The 18358-nt window shown below is 32.1% G+C and overlaps 1 protein-coding gene across 1 annotated transcript; it reads right to left on the bottom strand.

Moving 5' to 3' along the window:
* Positions 1–4147: 4147 nt before the first annotated feature.
* LOTGIDRAFT_156700 (hypothetical protein) lies at positions 4148–17984 on the bottom strand (the record flags this gene model as incomplete). Its single annotated transcript, XM_009047976.1, has 4 exons — positions 4148–4196; positions 5927–6110; positions 8023–8167; positions 17946–17984. 4 exons carry the CDS (start codon positions 17982–17984, stop codon positions 4148–4150), a joined length of 417 nt encoding a protein of 138 aa, XP_009046224.1.
* Positions 17985–18358: the final 374 nt, after the last annotated feature.

The raw sequence follows: 18358 nt of genomic DNA, 5'->3' as shown, positions 1-18358 counted from the left end.
TTTTGTAAAACATGTATTTATTTGATCAAAATGAATTTTTTTCAAAGGGTAATTATATTTTATGGAAATCTTTAGAAAACATAGAAGACATATTTCTCTACAAAAAGGAATTTATTTTACTCAAATCCTTACAGTAGTTTTATAACAGCAAAAAGCATAACAAACTTAAAGGTTTTTTATGTAAAGTTTTGGTGTTAAAAAATTGTCGGCTAGATTTATTTTGCTAAGACTTTCAGATACGCTATGGGATACATTTCTATAGATTTTGGTTTATAGTTTTCGCAAATTTGAGCAAAAAAATTATTCGACCTACAAAAAAGTGGAATGTCCCTTTAATGTTGTATCGGCTTTTGAATCACAACCAGTAAACTACTCAGATCACCCCAAACGAAAATGTAATTCTCTAAAATTGGTGTTGTGTATTTCAAGGACCACAGATATCAAATACCACGAAACCAAACTATGACTTTTTGTGACGTCAATATTTTGGAATCAAAATTTTATACAAAAAATTAAACGAAATTTTCTGCTTAAGATATTTTTCTTTATTTTCTTTGCTCAAAACAAAAATAGTGCACATCATGAAAAGTTATCAATATTTTCATGATCACAATGGGGTCGTTTGATTTTCCGAGTTATTTCCCTTAACTGTCTTCCGTCGTCGAAGTTATGGAGAATCAAAGAATCTTTCTAACAATGATTTTTTGCAATGCAAAATTAGTAAGAAACTTAAGTTATCAATGTTCTGTCAATTCTCCACGCGGTGGATAAAAGTCTTTACAGAAACTCAAACAAGAAAGATCATGACATCATATCGGTAAGGACAAACTGGGTGATCGAAATGGTTGCAGCAAAGAAGCAGTATGAACATTGTGCTACAATTATGGATTGTCAGTCTTGTGTCATCTTTCTTTAAGAAGGTCCTATATTTCGACACCTGTTTTACTAAACTTTGTTTCATTGTTGTCGAAAAACATTTAACTTTCCAGTTACAACCGATTTAAAATTTAAATTAACGACTTGGACTATTGTATTGGTTTTTATTTAATATTGCCAGAGAATGTATATAGAATGATCCTTAATGGCTTGGCAAGGTAGTAGACAGTCTCATTAAAATTAGATTATAATTTTGGTTTTTGATTTGTTTATTTTCGGTCTCCATTGTAATCTAAAAGGAATTATACCAAGGTCACACGTACTGTTAACATTCATTCCAACCAAACAGTCCGTTAAATAGAATCCGTGTCTAAATATAGACTTTGAAACGTGGGATAGCAAAACCGATATGACCGGTAGTAAAAGTAATTCTGATGGACTGTATAGTGGCGCATGATTGACTGCTCTAAATAGCATGTATAGTGACCACCAGTACGCGAACTTATTATAAATCTCGTCAGATTACAATGGAGAATACCCCTCCCCCAAAAAAAACGAAACGAAATAGTAACCAAATTTAAATTAGATTGGGTATTAGGGGTTGAAAGCGGACACCGGGACGATTCTCAGAAGCACTGGCACAGGGATCAGACTTTTTCTTACTTTGAGGATGATCCGAACTCATGCCGCCTCAGTCATGTTCAATTGCAACTGATCTGGCGTTTCCTGCAAATGTGTTACTGTACTTCTGTATTCATGCTGATTTCAACCTTCATGTAAAGGCGAATAGGAGTAAACTTTGTATCAGGTTTAGATGTGTGCGCAGTTGTTTCTCCGTTTTGTAAAGTGAATGTTTTATTGAAAGCATTGAGATTTATATGTAGTGTTTTGATTGGTAATTCAACCGATGTTTAAAACATTGATTAACATTCATGTAAAAGTGTGCCTTTGTATATGAAATTAGTGGCATTTACTTCTATTTAAGTGAAGATGATTAGAGGAATAAAGTAGACTCACTTGTCAATAGATTGATACTGTGTTCATTTTCCTTTTCAGAATCACTGAGTGTAACGGAAATTTTATTTAGTTTACGAAAACTACTAGATTAGCGTAGCTTTGCGCACGGAAACACATCGAATTTAAAGCTAATTCAACAATGGTGTAAGCGGTCTCGCTTGTCACGTTCTTCCGGTAATGGTTGATTTAGAATAATGTTGATGGGGTGGTGACAGATTGCAATGATGCTATCTCTAACTTTACATTAATAAGGGTTCAATCAATTCCTGATTGATCATTTTAATTGGCGAAGTTCAAATGATCACAACACTGATTTATAAGGGTCTTGCTTTGTGATGACTAAATTACGGAATATAATCTTGCTCTACGTAAACTAAATTACGGAATATAATCTTGCTCTACGATGACTAAATTACGGAATATAATCTTGGTCTACGGTGACTAAATTACGGAATATAATCTTGCTTTACGATGACTAAATTAAGGAATATAATCTTGCTTTACGATGACTAAATTATGGAATTTATTATTGGTCTACGATGACTAAATTACGGAATATAATCTTGTTCTACTAAATTACGGAATTTAATCATGCTCTACGATGACTAAATTACGGAAAATAATATTGCTCTACGATGACTCAATTAAGGTATTTAATCTTGCTCTACGATGACTCAATTAAGGAATTAAATCTTGCTCTACGATGACTCAATTACAGAATTTAATCTTAGTCTACGATGACTCAATTACAGAATTTAATCTTAGTCTACGATGACTCAATTACGGTATTTAATCTTGCGCCACGGAAGTACTGAAGCGTCCTCGAATCATCCATAATTGTTTATTCTCTAAGAAAACTATGTAACTCAAAGGAGTTTTGGGAAAGGAAATATTCCACCGTTTTGGTAATGAAAAACAATTCACGATGATCTTTTCATTTCTATAGGGAAATAATCTGAGACTCTATATCACAATAATTCGACAAACAGAGACTTTTAGCTACAATCTACAATATGATACTATTTCTACTATTTCATAAAATTCAGTGCCAGTACATATGAAATCGTGTGTCATAGAATTTGCAAGCATCTTCATAATGTCAAGCTATTACAAACTTCGTCTTACATCTTGACTACAATAGTCACCTTTCTTCTCTCACAAATACTGCGATTTGATTGGATTGTACGCCACCGAATATAGACTGTAAACGTTCTGTCAAGGACAATCCAATCAAATACAATGCGTGATACAAGTCGGCTCTTGCAGTCAAGGTATAAGACGAAATTTGGCATTGTGAAGATGAGCTGGAAGGTGATACTAAAGACTATGACGCCTCCGCATGGTATGCTGCTTTTGATCTATTATGAATACTTACTGGTTTAAGAATAGAACATTTTATTATGCCATTTGACATTTTAAGCATTACAATGATTGAAAAGAAGTTTCATATTTAATGTATTCTGATGTTGTATTTTCTGTCTTAAGTCTACAAAAATCTGCAAAAAGACTTTTCTTCAATTGACTTGTTGAATATATCCAGTACGCTCTTTAATACACACCTCGATCACGTGTCACAAAATTAATAAAAAGTATCGTTAAAGGATATTGCGAAATTTTTCAACATACTGTAAATCATTCATTGGTTTTGAAGTTTCACTTATAAAAAATAGTAGGATGGAGTTAACAAGCTCGGTATATAGGGTGTCCAATCTTCAAAATGTCATTCTGTTACAAACATCCTCTTATAGCTTGACTGCATTAGCCACTATTCTTGTATCACAGAATCACAGAAAGACTGTAAACATTATGGCTTTGTGTACAGACTTTCTGTCTTGATCTCTGATTGATCATATTCACTAGCGTACAATCCAATCAAATCGTTGCATTTTCAAACTTCCGAAATACAAAAATAGTGCAGTCGAGATATTAGACGTAATTGTTCGTTCGTAATTGCTTGACATTGTGAAGATGAGTCCAAAAGGTGGGCTTCCGGGATGTCATAGTCTTAGCATAACATCAGATAGGTCTCAAACTGATCTTATGAAGATTTATTATGTTCTATACTAACAGGTATCTAGCAGCAATTAAAATAAGTTATAGTCATCAAGAAGGAACTTCAAGAAATAAAGTACAGAAGAATATGGTAAAGTCATAAATTAAAGTTTTATCTCCATTTTTCGAAATTTTTAAGAAGATGAGAATAACAGGAAACTAGTGTTTTGAAGATCTCCAATATTTGATGCTTTTGCTGGATCTATATCAGTCTTATTGGGTCACTGCTTCTCTCGCTGGTTTTTCGTGACCTGAAATAACAAAATATAAAAGTGAAATGAAAATAGATAATCGCAATATTCACATAGTAGTCTTCAAGAGGTCAAGGGTATGGGTCACTGCCGTTATGGACACACGATTCTTATTTCTGGTAGTGTGTCTTGTGTGATAGAGTGAACAAAATGCAGGTGAAACATTGAGATAAAAAAAAAAGCACAACCATTTTTTTCCCTTTAAGAGATCAAATGGGAAATATCTGAATATAATCTTTGAATTCGGTGCAGTTCAGTGTTTCATTTTATGGCCTATATTACAATATCTAGAATATTGTCAATTAATTGTAGGCCTTATATATATAATATATAAAAGAGAAAACAGACATTATAGGTCTATTGATTTTTCCATAGATTTGAAAACTTTCTCAAATTACAGCTGTTTACTCTGCCGTAAAATCCATATTTAATGTAGAAAAACAATATTTATGCTAAAGAAAAACTAGAAAATAAAACTTAAAAATATAATTCACGTATTCCATTTCAAGTCCTATTTTTTTTTATGGACAGTAGGATCATCGACAATTCATCCATACACCGACAAGCCCATATTCTAGTAGATTGATTTTACAATGATTTGGCCTTCAACTAATCATTTGAATCGAAATAAAGCATTGTTTGATTCATTACAGATTTTAGACTATGGATGAAATGTTTATAAGTAAGACTAACAGATTTGATTAAGGACTTGATCTCTAAAACTTATAAATGGAGCTGATGTGATGACAAAGGAATCTTAACCATAGAATTATCCACTGTAATAATTAGAATTTACAGCATACCCCGTCACAAAAACCCAAAACGTATTGACAACACCTTAAGGCATACTGCCGACTTGAGTTTCGACTCTTCATCAAGAATGCTTCTGCTTTAAATAACCAGTTTTTTCATCATTTTTTTTTTATTTTTAGTTTAGCCACGTCAGAGTAGGGTCTAACGATTCTTCAAAATAACCTTTAGACCTAATCTGATGATCTCTACTTTAATCAATCAAATTCCTTCAATCTCTCACAAAAAGCCAACTCTCGAGAAGGCGTAAATTTGATTGGTTAAAGCAGGTTAGGTCAAAAGGTTATTTTGACGAATGTCCAGTCTGGTCGTTAGACCCTACTCTGAAGTGGCTATACTAGAAATAAAAACTAATTTAAAAAAAAACGAAACGAAAGTTTGGTCTAATTTTAATTTGTTGGGCTTTTGGCATATGAGCAAACTCCGAACTCACTGAGTCTTCCACATCTTTGATACGCTTGACTTTAATTTTTTTTCTAGATCACACAGCCTCTATTTCATTGCAATGTCTGGTTTTATCAATTATATCACCTTACTACAGACCGGGTTTACTTTAGCGGAATAAATAATACATTTCTTGCATGAAGACTGATCAATAGCGTATTAGTTAAATCTGACTTTCAACTTCTTACTTTCTTCTTTCCAAAGACTTATCATTTCTTTATCTACTGCTTTAAATGTACAAAGGGCTGTTACTTTTGTGACAAGTCAAGTTTTTAATGTAGGAATTCGAAGGAAAGTATAGGTTGTGGTGTAGATAGGGTTGATGATATTTTGACCTCGAAATAGCTATCCATCTACTTTTTCAAGTCAACGTAATGGCGAACCCAGGAAAGACCGATATCAAGACCAGAATACAAAAGGTTTTGAATATTACCAGAATATGAATGTCTCTTTTATTATTCCAGTTAAATACTTACCACGAACATCTTGGTACATTTTCTAATCCTGATTCTGAACATAATCTATGTAAAAATTTAGATAAATTATCACGAGCATCTGATGTTAATCTTTCTACTGAGATTTCATCTGTCACTTCCGGTATATATGGTTTGTCCTCTGAGATGAATGGTTTTTCATGATTTAAAAATTGTTTTTCTTGATCTGAAAAGATAAATCAATATACAGGAAATGTTACTTGAGAGAATAACAAGAATTGGACGAAAAGTGACGCAAATACCGTTTTATACGTTTTCCCCTAAATTTATGTGTCAGAATGCATCAAACCAATTGAATTTTTCCGACAATTTTCTTGGGAGAACCCTCGAAGACGCTTCTCGAGATGTTTGCAAGAATGACGCCCCCTAAGGGCTGAGGCATTTTGAATTCAACCTCAACAGAAATGAAAGTAGTTGTGTTGCATAGTGCATTTGTGTACAATAGAAATGTTTCACTATGGTTAATTAGAAGAAACTTTTGGTAGTACAATATAGTAATTAGTAATTAGAATTATTATGAACTAATTAGTTAATAAGAAATTACAACTGTTTCTTAGCAACCAAATAAAATACAGTACTTTTATACTAATAAGCTGATTGACTGCAAGTCATTTGAAAAAATAGCCTACGTCGTAGATTCATGAAGTTTTAGAGATATCGAAAAATGAATTTATATTGTATTTCATGGTTCATGACCTGAATAAATTCTGCAAAATAAGTAAGAAATTTGGACGTTAAGTTTTAACGTGAAAAATGGTAGGCGTTAGCGGGAAATATGAACTGTTGCCTTAACAAAAACAACACCTTTATTGACCATGCCTAATCTATATAGTTTCTAATGGTAAAGGTTAACATTGTTATCTTAAATAATATTTACTCAAACATTGACATAGACAACCCAATGTACTGTGACTATACGGAACTTGCTCTTTACCACTTGCGGGGTGGCATTACAATGGTATAGAAGGTTCGCAAATGAATAGCAACTAAGGACAAAGCAAGATCAATAGTGTAAGATATGCTCCATTACAGTATTTACTAAGATATAATGTCTCTAATACTATAATCATGTTTAGTAAATAAAACTCTGTCAATGAGTGATCACTTTTTTTTATTTATCTCCCTTTATTTTTATCACACCGACCTCACTGAAAGCGCCTGACATTTTCATCATGACGTCATCACCATTTCATTTCTTTTCAAGTCTTCATTTAGATAATTAGTGTCAATATATGAGATAAAGCTATTGAATACAAATATATTGAACTTAATCTTAATAGAATATTTTTAATTTCAAACCTTTTAAACAATAATCGTCATCTTAATTGTAAATGATTATAAAAATTCAAATGAAAGGTTAAGTGATTGTTGTTCAAGAAATAGTAAACAGTGATTTTTGTAAAATATAACGAAGCATAATTATAAATCTATTACTATCTGTGAAATACTATCGACACACTTTATCACGTGCATTTTTGTTATTTTGTATTAAAGAATTCTTAAAAAAGTGTATTTACGAGACTACTATGATGAAATACACAACCCTCCTCTTACCTGTGCAATTTCTCTGCAGAAACGAGTGGGAGGAGCCTAAATGTTATACAACAAGGTTTAAATCTAGTTATAGCAAGATTTACCCTGTAAATGTAAAGCGAGAAGATTTGTCTGCACATATAATTACTGACATATTAATCACACCCTCAATACGTGCCACAACGAAAAAATGTAAATTGTATTTATGAATTTAAAAACATATTACAAAATAGGTTCTGGAAATTAGTAGTCGGTGGTTAAAGTTGGTTGAGACATCCTTCACGTTATTTACGTAAGGTGAGGGAGTACATGGTAGGTTATACTAGACAGATTCCATTTAAATGTGCTCTAAATATCAAATTTATGCTTATAAGAAATATAATAATCTTCTTCACATGAAAAGTTCATTTGCTGCTACCAATGTATTGTCAAAATGTTATTTTGGATTTCAGGTTTCGTTTTGCGGTGCGGATCATTATGATACTTTTTTATATATATAAATAATGCTACATAATATGCTATATATAATGATTTGTAATACGCACCTCCGTGTAAAAGAAGTGATAATGTTGGATTCACTCGTTTCCCAAATCTTCCTTGGGGTCGCCATTGTGGAGCACCATTTCCTAATGTTATCGTTACCAACAGTACGGCCATAATACACATAATCATCTCTGATAGTTTCATTATCTTAAAATAATAAATAACAGACAATAGAATAATGTAAACAACACTTTTGCTTAGAATTAGTATGGAAATAACAGTGAAGAAACTATTTGTTTTCAGAAAGACGTCATAATTCCAATAGTGGCATCTTCACAGTGACAAGCTATTACAAAAATACTTATATCTTGACTGCAATAGTCATCAATTGTATCACGGAATGCAGCGATTCGACTGGATTGTACAGCCAATCAAAGCGCTCGACAATCATTACGGCTTTGCCTTCACAGATATTCTGTCGATGCCTCTGATTGGCTACATTCTATAGCGTACAATCCAATCAAATTACTCCATTTACAATCTTCTATGAACTATCAATATTGCAGTAAAGGTACAAAGTTCGTAATAGCTTAATATTGTGAAGATGCAATAAGGGTGGTATGAATCAAAGCCAACTTGTAGGTGAATATAAGCTTGACCTCAGCTTAAGCTCAAATTATAAAATGATGCCTACTCTCTTGTGTGAGATATTAGTCAATCAGAGACAGTGGAATGATAAATATTTATATGATAAATTAATAGAATAAATAATAATAAAATGATCACTGTCTTCATAGTTGACATTAATAATATTACATGTTCGTGATTGGCATATTTATCAGTTAGTAATATAAGTCTAGATTAATGTAATAATGTAATAATGTAATAATACATAATGTAATAGCTCAGTTAACATTATGGTAATGACTTAGTTCGACCTATTTCTCAAAATTGATCTAGTATATTTTAATCAGTTGATGTTCTGTGTCATAGCTGATTAAATTGCAGCTCTAGATCTCATTTCGTTTATTTTCTGTGGGTTACATCTATCACTCATACCATGATCCGAAGACATTGAGAGATGTTACAAAAATTCAACCAATGAAATGTTCCGTTGAATAAGTGCTATAACACTTATTAGGGGGACATTTAACTATGCTTGAGCAGATCATAGTACGAGTGAAGTAACGTAAAACATTAGATTTTATCGTTCGCACCCAAGACAAAAAAAAAATTACCATCACTGCAGCAACATACTTTTTCTGCTTGAGCCTGAATTGAATCTCATACTATTTGGTTGACTTACAAGCCCAGGATTTCAAGATTGATTTTCTTTTATGATACATACAAAATTCATTGCTAAAATCGGTTTTCGTGAGAGTATCGGATTTAAAAAATGCAACTCAGACATCTTATAGCTGATCAGCACATTCATTTCCATTGCGTCATCATGGTTCGACGGAGATTTAACTATTAATATAGTGCTATTGCTAAAGGTTTTGGATCTGCTAATGTCGATTGAAGGTGAATGGTTTGATAGTCTCTTTACAAACATAATGTTGTGTCTTATCGACCTACACTCAAACAAACTTTTTAATTTCCATCATACTACAATCAGATAAAAATAAGACAGACATAGCAGTTAACAGTTAAAAAATGTCAAATCTAAATTGCTGTGAATAGTTTTTCTATTGATCGCTGAACCACTTTCTGTTCAAACTTTCAAAAATTCAGAATGTTTTCATTTATAACAGCCTTGATGAGATAACGAAATATTCAAGAATGTTGATATAATAATATTTTCTTCTGGGTTATTTTAGTAAAGATAATAAAAATCTACAACTCACAGTCATTGAATGCTTACAATAAATGTTTACAACTAGAATTTATTATTTTATGCTCTCAATAAATGTTTAAAACTAGAAGTTATAGAATGCTCTCAATAAATGTTTACAACAAGAATCTATTGGAATACTCTCAATAAATGTTTACAACTAGAATTTATTGTTATACTCTCAATAAATGTTTAAAACTAGAAGTTATTCGAATGCTCTCAATAAATGTTTACAACAAGAATCTATTGGAATACTCTCAATAAATGTGTACAACTAGAAGTTATTGGAATACTCTCAATAGATGTTTACAACTAGAAGTTATTCGAATACTCTCAATAAATGTTTACAACTAGAATCTATTGGAATACTCTCAATAAATGTTTACAACTAGAAGTTATTCGAATATTCTCAATAAATGTTTACAACTAGAATCTATTGGAATACTCTCAATAAATGTTTACAACTAGAATCTATTGGAATACTCTCAATAAATGTTTACAACTAGAAGTTATTGGAATACTCTCCATAAATGTTTACAACTAGAAGTTATAGAATGCTCTCAATAAATGTTTACAACTAGAAATTTTTGGCATGCTCTCAATAAATGTTTACAACTAGAAGTTATTCTATGCTCTCAATAAACGTTTACAACTAGAACTAGAAGTTGAAGAATGCTCTCAATAAAAATTTACAACTCGCAATTATTGAATGCTCCCAATAAATGTTTACAACTAGGATTTATTATTTTATGTTCTCAATAAATGTTTACAACTAGAAGTTATTGGTATGCTCTCTATAACTGTTTACAACTGGAAGTTATTCTATGCTCTCAATAAATGTTTACAACTAGAAGTTATAGAATGCTCTCCATAATTGTTTACAACTAGAAGTTATCGAATGCTCTCAATAAATATTTACAACTAGAAGTTATAGAACATCCTTTTTAGTCAGTTTTGTCTGCGGATAACGGACAGCTCAGAAGTTATTCTATGCTCTCAATAAACGTTTACAACTAGAACTAGAAGTTGAAGAATGCTCTCAATAAAAATTTACAACTCGCAATTATTGAATGCTCCCAATAAATGTTAACAACTAGGATTTATTATTTTATGTTCTCAATAAATGTTTACAACTAGAAGTTATTGGTATGCTCTCTATAAATGTTTACAACTGGAAGTTATTCTATGCTCTCAATAAATGTTTACAACTAGAAGTTATAGAATGCTCTCCATAATTGTTTACAACTAGAAGTTATCGAATGCTCTCAATAAATATTTACAACTAGAAGTTATAGAACATCCTTTTTAGTCAGTTTTGTCTGCGGATAACGGACAGCTCAGGTCGTAATGTCAATCCACCAATATGAGGCAATAAGGAACCCACCTGTAGACTAACATTATCAGAATAAACTATATAGAAAATTTTTTGTGTTATCTTTAGAAGATATTCTGTGTTATCTTTAGAAGATATTCTGTGTTATCTTTAGAAGATATTCTGTGTTATCTTTAGAAGATATTCTGTGTTATCTTTAGAAGATATTCTGTGTTATATTTTCTACGTTATTCTATGTAATCGTTACAAGTATATGTTTAAATACTTCACATGTTAGTGTATGTTTTCTATATAATTTTCTGATTATTTATCTGTTTAGTCAGTTTTGTCTGCAGATAACGGACAGCTCGGGTCGTAATGTCAATCCACCAATATGAGGCAATAAGGAACCCACCTGTAGACTAACATTATCAGAATAAACTATATAACAACTTCAGTTATATTTTCTATATAACAACCAAGACGATCATGCTTAAAAAAATGTTTTCTAACAGTTATTATAAAAAAATTATTCTGTAGAAAATTTTTTGTGTAGTCTTTAGAAGATATTCTGTGTTATCTTTAGAAGATATTCTGTGTTATATTTAGAAGATATTCTGTTTAATGTTTACAACTGGAAGTTATTCTATGTTCTCAATAAATGTTTACAACTAGAAGTTATAGAATGCTCTCCATAATTGTTTACAACTAGAAGTTATCGAATGCTCTCAATAAATATTTACAACTAGAAGTTATAGAACATCTTTTTTAGTCAGTTTTGTCTGCGGATAACGGACAGCTCAGGTCGTAATGTCAATCCACCATTATGAGGCAATAAGGAACCCACCTGTAGACTAACATTATCAGAATAAACTATATAGAAAATTTTTTGTGTTATCTTTAGAAGATATTCTGTGTTATCTTTAGAAGATATTCTGTGTTATCTTTAGAAGATATTCTGTGTTATATTTTCTACATTATTCTATGTAATCGTTACAAGTATATGTTTAAATACTTCACATGTTAGTGTATGTTTTCTATATAATTTTCTGATTATTTATCTGTTTAGTCAGTTTTGTCTGCAGATAACGGACAGCTCAGGTCGTAATGTCAATCCACCAATATGAGGCAATAAGGAACCCACCTGTAGACTAACATTATCAGAATAAACTATATAACAACTTCAGTTATATTTTCTATATAACAACCAAGACGATCATGCTTAAAAAAATGTTTTCTAACAGTTATTATAAAAAAATTATTCTGTAGAAAATTTCTTGTGTAGTCTTTAGAAGATATTCTGTGTTATCTTTAGAAGATATTCTGTGTTATCTTTAGAAGATATTCTGTGTTATCTTTAGAAGATGTTCTTTGTTATATTTTCTACGTTATTCTATGTAATCGTTACAAGTATATGTTTAAATGCTTCACATGTTAGTGTATGTTTTCTATATAATTTTCTGATTCTTTATCTGCTTCTTACTTAATATCGTCCTTACCACAGACATCTACTATTCTTGGTAACGTTTACTAGTTTCTAATCACAAATTATCATAATATGTTATCTTTATGAATTTGTATATTATGTTATTACTATTTACACTTTCTTTATTATCAACTTCACGCAATCATTTGTTATCTTTATAAGTTTCTTATATTATGTTATTATTCATTTGTTTACACTCTATTATTCAATACGAGTTTTTGTTTATAATCAGGCAAAACTTTGCAACTTCCGTTCTCACAGTTTAAAAAAATTCCGATTTCCCTACTGAAAATTCCCATATATCATACTGAAGTTGACCTGGATAACCTGAATACCAGTGTCCTGTACCAGGTTCTTTTCATGTGGACCAACCATTTCACAGTTCTTTTTTTGTTTAATCCAATTTTTTTTTAAATCTGATATAGTGCATATGACAAAACAATTCTTATTTTTGCAACAATTTGTCTGAATGTCAATAAGTAATATATAAATATGTCTTGAATATGTCTCGTAAATAGTAATTGGAATGGTATTTTTTCTGTCGTCTAAGTACATGTGTAGCGTATAATCTAGGAACTGGTTAATGATACATCTAAAGACAGCTAGTGTTAAGGAATCAATTTTTATATATAATGACTGGCAAGATAAAGATACTTGTCTTGAAGGTAATGAGGCGCAGAGATTACCTTAATAATGATTGAGAAATATCCTTTATCTCTCTTCAAACTTGCTTCAAAATATCAACTAAATATGATACGGGAATTGTCTGAGAGTTATGGTAATTCATTGAGATAGTAGTTTTAGTTTTCCTTATTGCAAAGAAATGAACAGAATATTTGGTTTTAAATTGAATGTCTAAAAATAAATTTTGATTTTTAATCGGATGTCTACAAATAAATTAAAAGATAGCTTGCCAGGCAAGGTAATATACGCCCACTGGCAGCTTTGATTTTGAATAAAAATATTTAGTAATACAGTAACAATCACCAGTATGAAATATTCAACCTTCAGTCATACACTTCTTTTGAAGTTTTTAGGACGATACTGAATAATATTGATCAATTGTTAGCTCGTGAAACTCTAGAAAGCAAATATTCAATCTTCAGCACGGGACTGAATAATGAAACCAAGTTTTGTCAAAATCCAGTAAGAATCATGCCTCTTAGTATTAAAGACCTAAATTTGAAAGCGTTTTCCAGAACAAGGGCAATATTTTTCAATTCTTCTGATTTTCAATAGGGTTCATCCTTGGGTGATTACGAACACTCAAACCAAGTTTCGTCAAAATCCGTCAAGAATTGTGTCTTCTGGAGTGTTTACGAGCTAAAATTTGAACGCGTTTTCAAGAACAAGGGCAATAACTCATATTAAATATTTTTCGATTTTTCTGATTTTCAATAGGGTTTATCCTTGGTTGATAACAAACACTCATGTCAAGTTTCGTCAAAATCCACCAGAACGTTTACGAACGTTCTAGAACGTTTACGAGCTAAAAATTGAACGCGTTTTCAAGAACAAGGGAAATATCTTTTACTAAATATTTTTCGATTCTTCTGATTTTCAATAGGGTTCACCCTTGGGTGATTACAAACACTCATACTAAGTTTTGTCAAAATCCGTCAAGAATTGTGTCTTGTAGAGTGTTTACGAGCAATTGTGGACGGACGGACTTCATGTGGGCGTCTAAAAAATCGAAATAAGGATAACTAAATAAAAACACGTTAAAATAATAGCATTCAAAATAAGTAACATAATTATGTAACATACGTAACATTGACAGCTTTTGCAATAATTCTAAATTGAATGAACAACACAAGCCTGATATATTTGGAATTAATCAGATATTTCATGTGGTTTGGTTTTAATAGCTTTTATTTTTAATACAGCCATCTAGCCTTGAACGTTGGTCATATTAACCTTTTGACGTAACTCGATGATGTCTGCTTTAACCAATCAAATTTCTCCCCAGCGCTGTGACGCAGTGTTTATCAGGTTAGGTCAAAAGGTTATTTTGACGAACGTTCAAGGCTATATTAGAAATATAAGGTAATAAAATCAATTGTTTTATTGGGGTTTTGCATATACCCTAATCGACATGCTGTACATATATTTTTTTAGTACAGTAAGGACAAATTCTAGGATCATTTTCCAGATCAAATACTATAATAAAAGGTATTATCAATACCCATTGGTCACATTTTGCAATTTTTTTTTTCATAAACGGTCAATGTGGAATTAAATGTTTAAAAAATATTAAGGCAAGAGCGGAGGAAAAGAAATCAAGTTCAAGCGACTTTTGATGCTTGTATAGATTTGATCGTAGTGCTTGAAAACCAAACAACTATAATATCAATAGTAGGAAATTTACTTTTAATGGACCGAAGTAATCAACTAAGCTGTCAATGTTAGGAAAATAAATCAAGAAATGTGAAAGAAAGGTATTGTAAACATATCGGTGGGCTTCTAAATACAAGTTGTTTTCGTTCTAATCTGTGATTCCACTTGACTTCACTACACCATCTCAGACATTTCTAAACCTTTGTTTAGTATTCTACAGGTTTCAATCATTAAATTATTTCTGAATTAAAAGCGACATTTAGCGTAGTTTAATATCGGTGCTGTCGACATTATAATACTGTTTTTATTGAATTAAAGACTACTTTGATCACCGCCCGGTATTCACTATCAGAAGGTCATGACGTATTTTATACTTTGTACCTTCAACACTTGCAACTATTTTCATCTGAAATTAATCTTTCACAAAGGCCAAGCTAACGACTAAAACGTCATGGAATTCGTGATTTTCTATAGCCAGAGTTCAACATGCTGCGCACTCGTAATAAAAACTTAAATATCTTATAACCATATTGTACTCTAAATGTTTGCTTTACCAGCTAAGCTTAATAACATCGATACATTTCACGTTTCAAAACGTATATGGAACATATTGTAGGCAGTGGTGTGGTGGCCGATGGTCAGAGGGTCAGGGGGTGGGGAGCACTTACCCTACCAGCGACAGAAAATCAAAGAGGCGCACTCCTCTCCTACTCTCATATTTTTCTTTCCTATCTCAAAAGGTGAACATACGAAGATAAGTTGTGATGATGTCCTTTTAGTTTTCCTTCCTGTACTTCCATTCTTGAAAATTTTATTGGCGATTTGTGCGACTCAACTAGCTTATTTGGGAAGCTAAATTCATTTGAAGGTTCCAATGACCATACATTCTATTAGACGACTCGTGTCTCGAACCACATTTGTAGATTGTGGTTTTGTGGTATATCCAGAAGTATTTATTACCTTGTTATTACCACCGTGAATATCATTGTAAACTTGCAAAGTTAAGTCTAGTTTCTAGAAGGCTACTAGAAGCAGTATTCTAGCAGGTCGTCGTTTTTCGTCACATTAGTATTCACCTGCATGCAAGTGAAGGCTACATGATAAAAAAATACAAAAATTTGCTGTTTTTCAACAGAACATCTATTGCCAAAGCTGGAAGCTTTTTGTCTGAATACTGAAGTATTGAAAACGATGAAGATCATGAACACACACACACGTCAACTAGTTACCAGAAAGCTCTGACAACTGAACGCATCTTTTCTGACCTTAAACAGATCAAATCTCGAATATTTCCATAGCAGCTATGGCGGATGTGTCAGGGTATGCTTATTCATCTAGACAACTGATACCATTTTTCATTATGAAATACTTCCTCACTTATGATTGATATACTTTCTCATGTGAAAAGTTCAATAGCTGCTTCGAATGTTTCTCTGATATGTTGTTTGGTCTTGGGCTTCGTTTTGCGGTTCAGATCGTTATTATTTTGGTGCAAGACCGATAAGAAACTGCTGTTGATGACATATGAGCGACAAATTTTCTGGTAACTGCGATAAAATAATTAGTACATTCAGACAAGGACCTCGAAAATAAGCCGTTACACCGACTTGGTCGCAGGAAAACGTAAAGAAAACGTTAAAAGGGTTCCGTAAAATTAAAAAATTTACTTCTGTCCCTATCAACCTGCGACATATGCGAATATATTCCATTTACTTGGTCAAGTCTCTAATACAACCTGGTGTACTTTATTTTTAATGCGTTTATGGAGATATTATGACGATTGTCTAAAGACATTCTCGATTCCGTGACGATCTCAACGGCGAATATTGGCGACAATGACACCAACCATATGGTATCTGACGCTCCCTTCACGCTTATACCATGGCATGGCGACCTTAACATGATCTTAGATAATTTTCCGTTAGCAGTTCACTAAGAACGCCCTTCCGATGTGACGGAGCTATAGCTGTCAAAACCATTTATTCCCACACTGAACTAAGCGATATTCTGATCCTATACTCTTATTAACAATCAATGTATCTTAGCTACCATAAGTAGTAGACTATAAGTTATAAGTTATTTTTCGAGTATTGCATTGCTAACTATCATATGTTTAAAAGTTTTATTTATTATTTTGTACAAAAGGGCTGAGTTGTATAGGGGGCGTCAAAACGATTTCTGTCCCTGGCTAATTTGGAGCCACCACGCCACTGATGGTTGATCTTCAATATAAAATAAATTAATAAGTAATTAATAGTGTTTAATAACGGTTTTGTGATTTAATATGTCGCCACTCTTTCAGACGCTGGATTGTCATTTTGAAAAGTGATATTGATAAAAGGGACAAATATTTTGCATATATCATGAGTATGTATGCTTAATTCCTTTAAATATTGATAAAATTTCATTTTGGGGCCAACAAATTAAACAAAAACCTGTAGTAGATTAATCATAAGTCCGGTCAATACTTATAAAAAGTATATAGTTACTGATTCCCGGTTTATACCGAACTCAATAAACAACAAGAACCAGAAATTGACTCCTATTCATGATTTTTCAGACCAAAACATGTGGGCCCAAGCATTAATATAGGATGGATTGAGCAGCACTGTGCCCTGGGACCAAGGTTTTATTGGGAATGACCTATATTCAATGCCATTATCGAATTTATGTTATTATATGTTTCAATGAATTTAAAGAGAAAAAAAGTTTTAATCGGTGTCGTAGGGCCCATTCTTAAATTATTCAGATTTAAAAATATATCTTCTTTTCCCATAGAACATCTGACAAGTCGATCTGTCATCCGATGTCCGATCATGCATTTGATATATTATAATATAATAGGATAACACTTACAGGGTTGAAACAATGGGATTTCACACAGTTCAGTAATCATTCACAGTTTGTGACACGGCAATACCAGACTCATGAGGTGTGAAGAACCTTATGTCTGAACAAAATACATATTTTATAGCTTATGAGAATGACACATAGTAGACGACGAACTATAACCTACAGCCGACAAAACTTTCTCTATTTCCTTAAAGCAATCCATCTTGAAGGAACGATAATAGATGCCGTTCGAAATCGAAGATGCTATGCTTTTTTAGAATTCATATCCCAAGGATGTACAAAGATATGCTTCCCAAAAGCTATCGGTACCCTTTTCGTAGAGGAGGGGGGGGGGGGGTCAATTTAATACATTTTAGATTAAAATTCTGTAAACAATAAAGCCATTCTGTCGAGGGCTGATTGACTCTATTTGCTAGCGTGTAATCAAATCAAATCGCTGCATTATGTGATACATTGTGAAGATGGCATAGGACCAGTTTCTATCAACTGAAAACTACAATTTTGTCCCATCGATTTCGTCTTTATGATAATTGTACCTTCTATGTTTTTGTTAATGAATTGCAAACGAAACGACAT

The sequence above is a fragment of the Lottia gigantea genome (assembly GCF_000327385.1).
Source record: "Lottia gigantea unplaced genomic scaffold LOTGIsca_12, whole genome shotgun sequence".
Lineage (NCBI taxonomy): Eukaryota > Metazoa > Mollusca > Gastropoda > Lottiidae > Lottia > Lottia gigantea.
Note: the sequence above shows the minus strand (reverse complement) of the source record. Positions and strands in the feature narration are given on the sequence as shown.